Source organism: Petaurus breviceps, unplaced genomic scaffold, assembly GCF_028583685.1.
Source record: "Petaurus breviceps papuanus isolate PSGF00001 unplaced genomic scaffold, PetGlider_PUasm1.0 90792, whole genome shotgun sequence".
Lineage (NCBI taxonomy): Eukaryota > Metazoa > Chordata > Mammalia > Diprotodontia > Petauridae > Petaurus > Petaurus breviceps.
Genome location: NW_027187347.1, coordinates 9148014 through 9163180, shown reverse-complemented (window position 1 = coordinate 9163180; position 15167 = coordinate 9148014). Strand labels below are relative to the sequence as shown.

General features: G+C 37.2%; 1 protein-coding gene across 1 annotated transcript in view; it reads left to right on the top strand.

Moving 5' to 3' along the window:
• Window positions 1-2942: 2942 nt before the first annotated feature.
• CD200R1 (CD200 receptor 1) overlaps window positions 2943-15167 on the top strand; it is a 44746-nt gene continuing 32521 nt past the window's right edge. Inside the window, 2 exon segments of the mRNA XM_069069867.1 lie at window positions 2943-3180; window positions 3182-3257. Coding sequence (XP_068925968.1) covers window positions 3067-3180; window positions 3182-3257 — 190 coding nt within the window. The 5' untranslated portion in view covers window positions 2943-3066.

The following is a 15167-nucleotide window of genomic DNA, read 5'->3' as shown; positions in this document are numbered from 1 at the left end:
GGGACATTTGTTTCTGTCACTTTGTGGGTTCTGTAGCTGTAAAATTTGTTTAGAATTTTTGTTCCTCTTTTATTATTAGGCCAATTTTGTTTTTAAGGTATTATTTTCTTCAGTGTTTTTTTCCTGCCTCTTTTACCAAGTTGTTAATTCTCTTCATAATTTTCTTGAATCACTCATTTCTTTCCCCAAATTTTCCTCTACCACTCTAATCTTTTTCTTTTACTCTTCCAGGAATTCTTGTTGGGCATGGGTCCAATTAGCATGTTTCTTTTTAGTTTTGCTTGTAACTGTTTTTATATTGTCTTTTTCTGAGTTCATGTTATGGTCTTCTCTACCACTATAGTAACTTTTTATAGCTTATTATTATTTGGCCATTTCTTTATTCTATTTACTGTCTTTGAACTTTATGTTAAATGGGGGCTCTGCTCACCTCAGGGTGGGAAGGCAATGTCCCAACTTTCATGCTTTTTGTGTTGCTATTTTCAGAACTGAGTTCTGAGGGGTGTCAAGTTTTTGGTGTTTCCAAGGTGGTGTGATCAGGGAAGAGTTTTGGATACTGCTCTCCTTGTCTACACCCTGCTCTTTACCCAGGAAGGGCCCCTGCTCCCCTGCCACTCCCAAATTTGATTTGAGGACTTATTTTAACATTGTTTAGAAAGGAATGTTAGGAGAGTTCAGCTGAATTGCTGCTTCTAATCTATCATCTTGGCTATGCCTCCACCCCCTTCTATTATCAAACTGATGACCATTGACAAATGCTTTAAACTTATAATCACCCTGAAAAAGACACTGAGAAAGTGTTAAATGTTTCTTGCAGTTCCCTTTAAGCTAGAGAACTGCAAAGTTCATCCAGCTGGCTCTTCCTGGGCAATATAAACCCTTTCTCCACTTAAGGAATCTGTGATGTCCAGTCAGGTGTTAGCTATCTAATCCAACAGTAAATCAATTACAAAGTCTGTATTTCCCTCTTCTACCTTCCTTTCTCATCCCACAGAAGGTGGCAGATAGCAACTGAAAGGCTAATCTTTTTCATATGGTAGATGGTGCTTAAGTGCAATTCAGTTATCCTTCAATGAGAAGCAGTTTTTCTTAGTCAATCAGGAGCTATCTGAAATTTTCTAGTCAGATAATTCTCATCCTGCTACCTGGTTCTTCATAAAACTCCTTTAAAGATAGCTTTTTCCTTCTCTGCTCTCTCCTGACTTCTTGACCACTCCCTCCAGATCCTTTACCACTTTCAATGACTCAAATCAATACCTCTTTGTGTTCAATGACTTACCTTTTCTTTATACATTTTTTTAACAAACTCACGAATCCTCGCTTTTCTGTTACTTATAAATCCAACAGACCTTTTTAAAATCATCCCATAGTTTACAAATGATTGTATAAAAGTCTATTTCCTCTTACTTTTGGCAACAAAACTGCTCATATTGTATCTGAAAACTTTACACATAGATTTTTAAGCAGTTTCTATTAAACTATTTTTCTCTTCCCATTTCAGCCACTAAATTGTTCACCTATAAAAAGGACCTTATTTTATCCTTTTTCCAAGCTAATTTATTTCTTCTTCTTAATACAAAAGTACTTTTTTCCCACCTCTTTCAGCAGCTGAATTGCTTAAATCTTAAAGTGGAAGGAAGTACCTTACAGTAGGAAGAGTTAATTTGAAGAGTTTTACATGTCAAACAGAAGACTTCCTTTATATTTGATTCTGTGCGTAATAGCGAACCACCAGAGTTTACTGAGTTCTGGGGAGGTGAAATGAGCAGAACTACTCTTTTGGAAAGTCACTTCAGTTGAATGTAAGATGTGCTAGAACAGGGAGAGACTTGAGGCAGAGAGACCAGTTAGAAGGCTATCGTAATAATCCAGCCAGAGATAATGAAGCCCTGAATTAGGGTTGTGACTGTCCTATGAGTAGAGAGAAGAGGATGAAGAAACTGGGGCTAAGAGAGAACCTGACTCAAGATCTCACAAGTTGTAAGTGATAGAGCCTAGATTCAAACCCCAAGTTCTGCCTCCAAATCCAGAAGGCTAGTTGTGTAAGGAAGGTGTCTTCAGAGACACATGACCAGAAAAAAGATGAACTGATCACTCTTCTCATACCTTACTCCCCACCACATCCTCTTTGATCCAATGACCTTGGGCTCCTTTCTGTTCCATCAACAAGACATTCATACCATCTCACAGCACTGACTGTCCCCTATGTCTGAAATGCTCTCCTTCCTTATTTCCTTCTGTGGGTTTTCCTGGCATTCTTCAAGTCACAGCTAAAATCCAGTCTTCCACAGGAAGATTTTCTCAATCCCCCTTAATTTGTGTGCCTTCTGTCTGTCAATTATTTCTTATTTGTCCTGTATATAACTTGTACCTATTTGTTTCCATGTTGTCTCCCCCATTAATATATATATGGTCTGTCCTTTAAATGGGCAGAATTTAAATGGACTACTCCTATTGAATTTACCAGAAGGATGGTACTGTGACAAGTTGAGATGTTAATGAAGAACTAAAATGAGATTTCTCCTTGTCATTTTCATTTTTTATATTTAAAACTAATGAATGGCAAAGATACAGGAGAATTATGGTTATGTCCTTAGTCAAATGTATAAATCCCTACTGAGAAATTTATTCATTTTGCATAGGAAAAAGATCAAGTTACCAGGTAAGAAAACCATTGTTTAAACTTTGTTATTAAGACCATGGGGCTTTTCAAAGTTTAAAAAGGTTCTGGTAGTTACCATACAGGGGATAATTCAATGACATCTGTCAGGTATAAATAAATATCCTGCCTTACTGTCTACCCTAAGTCAGAGAAATCCGGTTTGACTTCATCTGAGTACCCTACTGAAAAGTTAATCTGTTCACAACAGAACCTAGTGGAGAACCAATGAGCATGCAGATAATCTTGTCAATCAGCTTCCTTGGTTTTTCGTCTCAGCATTTCTTACAGGAAATCTGTTGCTGTGTCAAGTTATAGAGAACAGCTCTTGACCCAAGTTACTAATCAGTCAGAAACACATATTGCTGAAGGAAGAGGCTGTCTGGGGAAAGGGTGCAGGAGGATTAATGAGCTGGGAGCCACCAGCAAGGAGAAGAGGGCATCATGTTAGAGAAAGACTCACCATGTCCACAGTTCTGTTGCTAGCTAACTGGCGAGGAATTACAGAGTGAAGGGCAAAACACTATGGAAATGAACTCCGTTTGGAAGGCTTGTGATTTGATGCTGCTGACAGTTCTGATTAGCCTCCTAGTAGCTGGTAAGTCTGAATTCTCTTTGAAAGAATACTTCGAGAATGAATAGCAAGTCTTGACTTAAGGACTGCTGAATTTTGCATTTGTTTGAGTACTGTGCTGTTTTTTTTAATGTATTTATGTACAAACACATGCATGTGTATACCTATGGGGGGATGTCTTTCATGCTTTTTAAAAGCTTTTTCATTTTTTTTTCTAAAACAGTTCAAACACCTTTTGCCTTCTGGTTAATAGGAGTTAGAAGCAAATAACCGTTTTCTGTACATGCTCAGGCTACAAGGTTGTTTTATATAATTTGAACCTCTCTGGCATCTTATCTATGGTGGAGGTGTGTAGTCATCACTGAGAACTGTGGGTTGGAGGAGATACTCTTCAAGCTGTGGGTTTCTGTGGGAGTTCTGAGGGGCAAGAAGTTGCACTTTGGGAGTCCTGGTTTCACTGTCAAGGGTTGGTAGGAGTTACTGTAGGAGGCAATTTTGAGGTTTCACTTTGAGTAGAAAGAAGTGGGTACAAGGGAACTACAAGTGATTTTATCATTTAATAATCAAATGTGATTAAAATATATTTCCCCAAGTTTCTAACCTGAAATCTTGTCCAATCTCTAGAGACATACCTTTGCGTTGTTGTTACTGATGGGATAATTTAAAAACTTAAAGGTAGAAACCCAAAATAGTTGATGTCAATAAAATGCCTGCATTTACCTGTACCTTAGTAAGCATTTTGAACAGGGGGGTTTCCTCTACTTTATACTCTGACTTTTATGTCTTTTTTTAAACAAAGAGTGGTGCTATTCACAGTACCACTGTAACAATCCTTAAAGTTGAGATAATGCAGCAGTTTAAACTTATATTTGTCATCAGGTTGCATACTTTTAAAACTATTCCTCTGTGACTTGATGCCTCTGATAGAGAACATTTTGTAAAGTTTCATTAACATTTATTCAATGAAAAACTCAGGTTTTGGGGGGAATAATAGTGTATTAATGAGAGATGCAACAAGAGAAAGTAAAAAACATCAATAAAAATACATAGAAGAAAACAAAGTTAAAAAGGAGATGCAAACAGGGAAATTTTGTTACTACTTTATTAAATATAATATGCACCTTAAAAATCCAAACTATATGTAATAGGTCATGGTTTCATGTACAATCCTAATATTTTTGATGATAATATTCACAATAAAATCATTTTAAAAAAGAAAGTCATGTTTTAAAAAAAATGTTTTCATAGCACTTTCAGGTTTACAAAATGCTTTTGTTACAATATTCCTGTGAAGGGCCACAAGTATTATTATCCCTGTTTTATAGATGAGGAAACTGAGATTCAGAGAGATTAAATGATACACCCAACAAGTTTCAGAAGCAACACTGAGTAGGGAAAGTAAGAGATTGTCCCATAAATTTTGTATTAAGGAAAAGAAACCCCAACATGGTTCAAAAAAATTTAAGGTGAATCCTTAATCTATAATTCAAGTACATCTGTAATATAGTCAACAAAATATTTTCTGGATTCTAAATAACAGAGGTACTAAATGATCAATGTCAATAAAATGTACCTTTTACTTTCTTACACCTTCCTTTCTACTGAATACTCTATGATCCAGTGACAGTGGCCTCCTTATCTTTGCACAAGGCATTTTATTTTCCTTTTCTATGTCTCTCTCTCTCAACAGATATACACACACACACATACACATACATGTATGTATATTTTCTGGTTGTCTTTCGTGTCTGGAACACTCTCCCTCCTCTTCTCTGTCTCCTGACTTCCTGAGCTTCCTTCAAGTCCCAGCAACAGCCACAAAACTCCCCTATAAGATTGTCTTTAATTCTAGTGTCTTCCCTCTGTTCATTATTTCCAATTCATCTTGTCTGTAACTTGTCTGTACATAGTTGTTTGCATGTTGTCTCTCCCATTAGACAATGAGTTCCTTGAGAACAGGGACAGTCTTTTGTCTTTTTTTTCCCCTTGTAATCATAGTACTTTGCACTGTGCCTGACAGACAGGAGGTGTTTATTAAACTGTTGTTGATTTGACTCTTATTATTTTAGAGCTATTAAATAAAACTAGTAAGAGCTTTCCAAACCTTATAGCACAACATAAATTCCATATATTATTATCATTATGGAAATGAGCTAGATTCTGATTCCACTATTATAGGGAACTCCCAGGTGAGGAAACTCCCTCTACCAATGTAGGTTAGCACTTTCTCTGTAACTCAGTAGTTTAAGAGAGCTTGCCTAGAGCACTGAGAGGAAAAGTGACTTGCCCAGGGTCACAAAGCCAGTGTGTGTCAAAGATGGGACTCAAACCCAGGTCTTCCTGTCTTTGAAGTCAGCTTTCTATTGCCCATGATAGATTTCTCTAATTATTATTAAAAATAAACACAATTTTTTTGCAGTTACTTAATATGATAGATTCCGGGATATGCTATGAGGTAATAGACCCAGAAATGTGACATAATTTGAGTGTAGATTGTAGGATAGTTTGGGCTGCTGTTTAGTGCTTGGAGTAACTCTGGGGCTGTTCTGCTAGTGTACATTTATTGGATTAAGTGTTTTTTTTTTTTTAAGTTCCTGAGACCAATATCCTTGATAGTGAAGAACACATGATACTATGGTAGAGTTTTATAAGACTGAAAGACTGAAATATGAAATAAATGAATTATTGTGGAATTAGATTGTTTCAAGAATTCCATCACAGTGCTGAGCTATCATTGCCTATGAGCCCATAATTTTGGTATGGATTATGTCAGTTACTTATGACCTGGGTTAGTGGGAAAAATTTTCTTACCTCAAGCAATATGGCAGGCAATAGAGTTGGGTTTTCAATAGGGTGCCTTGAAAGAAAATAGATCTAAGCAGTTTTTTATATCTTTCATGCTTTTTTTAAACATTTTAATTTATCTAATTTTAAATATCTACACATTCATAGAAATAGCCATGGAGTTGTTCATGAATTATTTTAGCTCATTTCTCCCTAGTATTAAGGCTAAAGTGCCATGCTTCAATTAAATCCATTATTGCCATTGATGAGTCATTAATTTTGAGGAGGGCTATTCTAGGGTGTGGGCAATTCTGAGACCCTTTTACTTTTTTTCCTCTTTTCTTTTTGTCTTTGTCTAATTTTCATCTTCCACTAGAGGTCAGGCAAGTAGCAAGAAAAGGGAGGTGAAATGCAAACACATTGGCTGTACTACTGAAGTCCTTCAATGCCTCTCAGCCTGTGGTGGAGTTGACCCTTGCTTTTTGAAGGCTGTATTACACACAGAGCAAGCTTGGAGTGTAGGAAGCTGGTGGGCTTGGGAGGATGACTCTGACAGTGGTTTATCCTTTGTCTGAGGATCACATTGAGGACCACTTTGTAAAGGTGCATCCCTTCATTGGCTGTAGGCTAATGAATATTTTGATTATAGTAACTCTTGAAGACTATATTCCAAGCTTTAGAGTAGAAGTTTTTAACCTGGACTCCCTAGGATTTGTGAAATTGGATAGAAAAAAAAATTACATATGTATTTCAATATAGCTACTTTCCTTTGTAATACTATGAATTTTATTTTTTTTTTTGCATTTAAAATCATTATTCTGAGAAAGAGTCCATAGGTTTCACCTGATTAAGAGTCAATTACACAAGAGGTGAAGAATCCCCATTTTAGAAGAATGCATGAATGGAAATGGAGGTGGGAATGAACTGGGATGGGAGGAAATAACAGACTTGAAATAATGGAGTAAAAAAGCATCTGTCATAAAGGTTGGGATTCAAAAATGTTGAAATTGATTTTTGAAAATGAGGGGTTTGTGTCATCTCAGTCTCTGATTCTATGGATAATGGAAATGAACTGTATTGTAATTCCTTTCCTTCATAATGAAACCTCTTTTGATCTTGTCGTTGTTTTTATTAGTGCTCTGTTAGGTTAGTTCTTCTTGTTCTTCACAAAGTTATTGTCAGTCAGTCGATAAACATTTGTTAAGCACCTCCTGTATTCTAGGTACTGTGCCAAACACTGAGGATTCAATGAAAGGCAAAAATTCAACGAGTTCACAGCCTAATGAGGAAAACAACATGCAAACATAGTTATATACAAATAAGCTATATAGAGGATAAATACAGAGTACATGGGAGATAATCAACAGGGTGAAGATACTAGAATTAAGAGGAATTGGGAAAGGATCAAGTAAGATGATTTATGTAAATGCATAAAAATCTCAAAGTCCTATATAAATGTAAATCACTGTGATCATTATTAAGCTACTTTAAAAAAATTAGAAATTTCCCCAAGTCCCCATATGATACTAGTTGTACTACTATCTCTCTGCTTGCTGATAAAGAAAAGATCCTGGAATGGTTTGCCATTTCCTTTTCCAGATCAATTTACAGATGAGGAACTGAGGGAAACAGGGTTAGGTGACTTGTTTACACAGCTAGTAAGTGTCTGAGGCTGGATTTGAACATGTGAAGTTAAATCTTCCTGATTCCAAGCCCAGTGCTCTATCTACTGTACCACCTACCTGCCCCATAATTTTCCACAATTAGTAGTATATTTATTATGAATTATTATTCAAGTAATGTTTATGCTAATATAGAGGGTAGCAAAGGGATTTCTGTGATATTTCCCTGACAGGATTTTAACTTCTTGTTACTCAGGGTCAGGTCTTTCCTCTGACATTAAACATAGGGTCAAAGAGCTAGAGCTGGAAGGAATCTGAAAGGTCATCCTGTCTAACACCCTCATATGTGTGATAAAAAATGGAAGATCCAGGATTCAAACTCAAATCATGTGACACCAGGTGTTCTTTCCACTCATTCCACCAATAGCTCCTTATCAAAGTGAACCCTGAGTAGTCCTTGGTTATTTGGGAAATATTGGAGATGCAATGGTGAAACATCCAAGTGGAGTTGCCCTTTCAATATTAGTGAATGCAAACCAACAGCACAAGTAAGAGCATACATCAGGGCTGGAGTTATAGATCTGTGAATAATCCCCAAACAGGCGGGCAATAATTAGGATTTTGAGAGTAATTGGAACAAGTATGTATAGGGGGAAGAAAAGATATGACCACCATATTGGAATACTCAGCACAGAAGAAGAAGATCCAAGAATCAGTGCTCAAAAAATGAGAAAGAAAAACAGGCAGTATAATAGAAATTATATATAGGGTCTGCTAGGTGGTACAGTGGATAGAGTGCCTGGCCTGATGTCAGGAAGATTTGCTTTCATGAGTTCAAATCCTGCCTCAGACACTTACAAATATGTGACCACGGGCAAGTCACTTAGCCCTTTTTTTGTCTCAGTTTCCTCATTTGTAAAATGAGCTGGAGAAGGAAATAGAAAAACACTCTAGTATCTTTGCCAAGAAAACTCCAAATGGTGCCACTGAAATGACTGAACAAGAGCAACATGACAGAAGCCGAAGGAGAAGTTTTAAGAAATAGGGTTGTTCAAGTGCATTAGACTTCTTAGAGAAGTTGAAAAGAAAGAGAGAAAAAAGACATTTTTATTCATTAAGGTGCTTCTTAGAGCAGTTTTAATGGAGTAGTCTAGGTGGGAGCAATATTATAAAAGATTAACACAGTACCTGGCACTAGGGAGTACTTAATAAATGCTTTTTCATTTATTGAGAGGGTAATAGGTACTTGGGAAGTGAGGAACTAGGTAAATACTTTGGCAATGGAAGGAAGGAGAGATATGAGACAGAAGATATAGTAGGATCAAAGAAAGGTGTCTAGATGAACTTGTTTGAAAAAAGAAGAGAAAGAACCTAGGAAGAGGGAGAGATTGCAGGTACTGGTGGGGAATGAGAAAATTGTTGAGGGCATAGAAGTGGAAAGGACTGAGCCATGGTGTAAGTAGGGGTTTTTTTTTTTACTTTAGAAAAGAAGAGAAACATTCTCTTCCCCACCTTCCCCTCCACCATATACAGGGGGAGGATTAAAGAGGAGGTCTCCGGGCAATGATATGCATGCAGTGAAATGCTAGAAAATGGTGTGGCTTAGATTTGGGGTCAGAAGGTCTAGGTGTGAGTCCCAGATCTGCTGTGTTTAGGCTGATTGACCACTTAACTTTTGTGAGGTTTCCTTTCCACATCTGTAAAAGAGAAATAACAGTATTTACACTTAGCTTACAGGGAAACACTTGGTAAACCTTCGAGAGTTATCTAAATATGAAGTATGAAGGTAAAAATGGGGAAACATGAAGGAACTCACAATGGATCAATTTATTGATTTGGGGACAAAACTTACCTTCCAGTGTGCCTTTAAGGGTATCTGCTTCAATTAATGTTGGCAAGTTAACTAAATAAATCATCTTTCCACATTCTGATATCACTATAAAAATCAACAGAGTAAGTAACTCTAGTCATTTCCCACTGTGACCAATTAACAAACATTTATAATCTGTCTCGATCTGGTTACAGATGCAGTTGATTGTAATGAAACTTTGAATTTTGTCTATGGGGCACCGCTAGCTATACCAAATGGGATTCAGGTTCATGACTAACTGCGATTTTATTAGTCCCATTGCAAATGAGCTACTGATTTTTTAATTACTACAGTATCTTGGATAGCCAAGTACAATTTACACTAACATTCTGAATTTTGTATCCCCCCCAAGAAAGCAACATTGTTGCTTTTTCCATATTGATTAAGAAATAGGTATACACAAATGGCATATTATGTTATTTCTTTCAGTCTCATCTTTTTTTTTTAAACCTCTTGCTTTCTAAAGCCTAGTCACCATAGTCCTCATTGGCTGCATGTTGCTAATCTGTAGGTTGACACGTTGTCCAAGCATGAATCATTTGAGACATCCCTTACATTTTGCAAGGTTCTGGGCCCAGATTCAAGTGCAGATCCTAGTTAAATTTTCTTTTTTTAAAGGATCTGTCATTTATTTGGGGGGCATATATCCTTCTACTCATGTACGTTGTAATCACTCCACACCTCTGGTTTAGTCCATATCCATCTCTGTCTTTCGTTTTCTATTCTTTTATTATTATTTTTAAAGTCATATTTCCTTAATGTTTAATCTATCCATTACAACATACAAAGAGGGTAGCCTAGGTCTGCTATATATCTTGACACATTAAGGATTTGAAGGGAAAAAAAATTCAATTTTTAAATTGGTAGGTTTTACCAAGTAAAATTAGGGTATCCCTGTTTTCCAAAATACACAATATTTGGATAATTAGCGACACATTTCTCAGTTTGTGACCCAAACATCCCTGTGGCCTATCAAAAAGAAATAAATATGATAGCGTCTGAGAACAGTCTAGTTCTAAAGGCTTAAAATTACTCCATTGTGACTTTCACCAACCAACTGATGCTTCAATAAGCCTGAATTAGCAGGATGGACAAAAAGAAAAAAGATAAAAATAAATGACCACACACATGCAACAGCCCTACTTTAGATGAATAGTTCTTACAATCTCTTTTGAATTACTTTGTAACTACTTAGCCTTATCCTAAACTTTCTCTTTTCTTTGACATAATTCTTTCTGCCACCTTTGGATAAATTTTGTTTAGAAATAGCTACTAAGTGTGACTTAAAATAGGAAACTGCACACTTTGTAGTTAAACTTCCTTCCTTTTTGGAAGTAAGCACTTAGTACTAAAATATTCAGTAAATAAAGGTTTGGCCACAAGACGTGCTTTAATGTCTTCCTTCATTTGAAAAACTTCTCTATATCCTGTCTCTAAAAGTAGAACTTATATTTATTTTATTTTTCTTGTATAGTAACAAGAGTTCACTGCAGCCCCAAGGCCATCTATCATGGACCAAAATAAATAAGTAACATTTAAAATCCTTAGGGGAGAGAGGTTTAATAGTTGAGACAGTGGTTGAATGACTGAAACAAGCCAGCTATGTTGAACTGAATAGGAGAATTTAGATGAGAATATTCAGTGAATCAATGGGGTTTGAATTATCTTTTATCCTCATTATCTGACCATTTACTTGCTTAAAATCATAGACTTAGAGTAAGATTATATGTTCAACTTCCTACCTGGGAATCCCTTCTAACATAGGATTCTGTTCTATTGTAGTCTTCTAAGATGTTTGTCCATCCTCTGCTTGTACACCCAAGGCTGAGAAGTCAAAGTCTCTTTTACTGATGCATTCATTCAAAGGTTCATAGAATTTTTAAATTGTAAAGAACTCAGAGACCATCTAGCTCTGTCCACTTTTTTTTATTACTGATGAGGAAACAGGCCTCAAGTGGTTAAATAACTTGTCCAAGCTTATTTGAAAACAAGTTCAAGAAAACCTTGAATGTGAAGTTTAGTAGAAAAGCTGAGACCAATATTTAGGTCTTCTGATTTTTTTTTTATCCATTGCTCTTTCTACCACAGTACATTGCCTCTCTGCAAAAATTAATTATAGACTGCAAGCATTGGTGAGAGCCTCTTTTGGGGGTTATCAGAACTTTTATAATCTGTGTATCAATTCAGCAAGGATAAAGACCACCATGGACCAATTACCTACCTCCAAACATCTGTTTGCCATAAGTACCTCAGCAGAATTATTAAGAATGAATTTATTTTTAATGATACATTAATAAAGAGATATCTAATAATGAATTTCAAATCTATTTCAAAGACAAAAAATATAGCAATTTCTATTTGATATAAGGGAGGTAGCGATTGGAGTAGTGTTGAGGAAATTGACTGGGGTTCCTTGAGAGTCGAGGGAGAATCTCAGCCATTGTCAGGTCTGCATAACTGGAGATCCAATAAAATAACTAAACTGAAAGAAAAATACATTTATTAGTATTCTAAGGAGGACTGCTTTCTGGGGGCAGCTTCAGTTCCCTAGGTCATAGGTTTGGCTTATATAGCTTTTTTTAGGCCTGCTTATAGTATATAACCAGACTGAGGCATTTGATATGGTATACTGTCTGTGCCTATAGGAAAACTGGTCTGTACTTCAGGGTTTTGTGTATTCAGCTGCTGCAAGATAGGGTTAATTGAGTCAGGTTTTGTAATAGCAGAAGGGAGAAAGGGGAAGGTAATTCATTTGGGTTCTGCCCCAGTCAGAAACTGAGTCAGCAGCTCAGCAACACTGAGCTGGGAGGTTATAGTTCATTCAGGATAATGAGATTTTTTCCCCTTCTGCTTTTAGTAATGAATGAATGAAAAGGCATTTGTTAAATGGCATGTACTAATCATTGGAGATATAAATACAAGCAAGCTATTCAGACCCCTTTTTCAAGGGACCTAGTCTCCTAATAGAAGACAATTCATATGGGAATGGACGCCAGGGAGGAATGTTTTGGACAGGGATTTCAAAAGGAGGGGTGATTGTAGTCATAGGGAATGATTGACATGTCCTTTCCAGGAATGATAATGTTAATTTGATTACTATACTCAAGCAGACAGATAGATATAGATAGATAAATAGAAAGCTAGTTAGCTAGCTAGAAATATAGAAGAAATAATTATTTCCTCAGTATTGGACTACCCCAGTTGCCTGCTAATTGTTCTTCCTGACACAAGTTTCCTTTTACTACAATCCACTTACTACATGCCAGGAATTGTTCTCAGAGCTGGAGCTGGAAAAGGAGATGGGGGAAGGAGGGAAGAGATGGAGAACCAAGGTCAGAACACTAACCTTGCCCTTGGAGGATTGCTAAATAAAGCTCCAGAATGATCTTGTATGGTGTAGGTGCTAGCTGCTAGGGGTAAAAAGGGCAGTTGAAAGGAATTTATTCAACACAACTCAAATATCACTGGGTCCGGAGACAAAGCCAGTGAAAAAGACAGAATTGTACAAAAGCACTAAAGCTGTGCTAGCTTGGTGTGGTTTTCAGTGTAACTCACCAAAAAACTAAAATAGACTTGAGACCTCAGGCTAATATACAAAAGAGTTGTAGATAATTGCTGTGTGAAAGAGATTACTAAACAGCTACAATTCAGTGAAGAAGCAGCAGAAGTCAGCTAAGCAGATAAGGTAGCCCAGTACATGACATTAGAAGCTCTGCCACACAGCAAATAGCATCTGTGGTAGAGAAGTATTCCAGCTGAGTTGTAACCCTAGGAGCATGAATTGTCCAGGCTGTGGGTCCCCTTTTCCACAAAGAGCATAGTGGCAATCTGTGGTAGGGAAGTAGTGTGTGTGTGTCTGTGTATTTTTCCTTGTTATTTGCTTTGGTGTTTTGTTTATTTAAGTACTGTTGCCAATTAATATGCTCCCTATTTGCTCTCAGAAAAGGGAAGCTTAGAGGGGCTACATGAGCTATGTTGGTTTTTTTTTTTAATGGACTTAGACTCTAAAATGTACCTTGAACCTAGGCATGCAAATCACATTGAAGAGGCCATGGGCTATACACTAAGTACTTATATAATACTGATAGTTTTTGTGGACCAGTTCATGGATAACCTAGGGATCCCTTATGAAACACTGATAGTGTCCAGATAAGACTTTCATGCTGGTTTACCTTTAAACTTAGATAAAAACATGTGAGCCAATTATTTAATTATTTTAATGAGCTCTAAGAAAGTAGTCCCTACAATGGCTCTCTGTAGTCCATCTTAGAGATTAAAAATGGTACAGAGGAAGTTTTTCTCTATGTTCCCTACATCCTCCAGTTTAGAGATTTAGGGAATATAAATATTAACTTGAAGTTTACAATGTTAAAGACTTCTTCAGTTTATCTTATTTGGTTATTTATGGAATCAGTTTTATGTTGCCTTCTGTTTTTATGCCACAGTTGTTTCTAGACATGGAACTGTCCTCCTCCCCTCCCCCCATCCCTACCCCAAAATTGAATCTTTCCTTATAACAAAGAGTGTAATGAAGCAAAAACAATAGATAACAGTGACTATATCTGACATTTTGCCCTCATAATTCCATTCTAGGCCCTCTTCTCTTCTCCCTCTACCTTATTCCACTTGGTAATTTCATTAGGTCTCATGGATTCAATCATCATCTCTTTGCTGATGATTCTCTATTCAGTCCTGTCTGCAGACCTCTAGTCTTGTATCTCCAACCGCCTATTGGACATCTCCAACTGGATGTCTGGTAGACGTCTTAAAATGAACATATTCAAAATTAATTCATTATCTTTTCCTCCAAACCTCTCACCCTTTCAAAACATCATCCTCCCGGTTACCCAGGCTCAAAGCCTAGGTGTCCTCTTTGACTCTTCACTTTCTCTCATTGCCTATTTCCAATCTGTGACCCGTTGAATTTATCTTTGTCTTTTCTTTTTTTGGAGGGGGGAAGGCAGGGCAATTGGGGTTAAGTGACTTGCCCAAGGTCACACAGCTAGTAAGTGTTAAGTGTCTGAGGCCGGATTTGAAGTCAGGTTCTCCTGACTCCAGGGCCGGTGCTCTGCACCACCTGGCTGCCCCCAGAGTTTATCTTTGTAACACCTCTCACATACGCCCGCATCTCTTCTCTGATACTAACCGCCACCACTCTGGGGTAGGACCACGACGCCTCACTCTTGAACTACCCCAGTTGCCTGCTAATTGGTCTTTCTGCCACAAGTTTCCTTTTACTCCAGTCCATGCTTTTCTCAGTGGTCTTCTATCAAAGTGATCTCCTAAAGCACAGCTCAGATCATGCCACATTCTCCTCAATAAACATTATTAGCTCCCCATCTTCCCCAGGACAAAAATATAAAATCCTCTCTTTGGTAATCAAAACCCTTCATAACGTCTTCTCCCAACTTCCCAGTCTTCTTGCGCGTTGTATCTCCTCCCTGAGCAACCAACCAATTCAGTAACATTGGCTTCCTTGCTGTTCCTTGAACAAGATACTACATCGCCTGACTTCTGGTATTTTCCCTGGCTGTCCCCCATGCATGGAATATTCTTTCTCCTCATCTCTTCTTCCTGGTTTCTTTAGTTTCCTTCAAGCCCCCCTTAAAATCCTGTCTTCTACAGGAAGCTTTTCTCAATCCTTCTTTATTCTAGTAC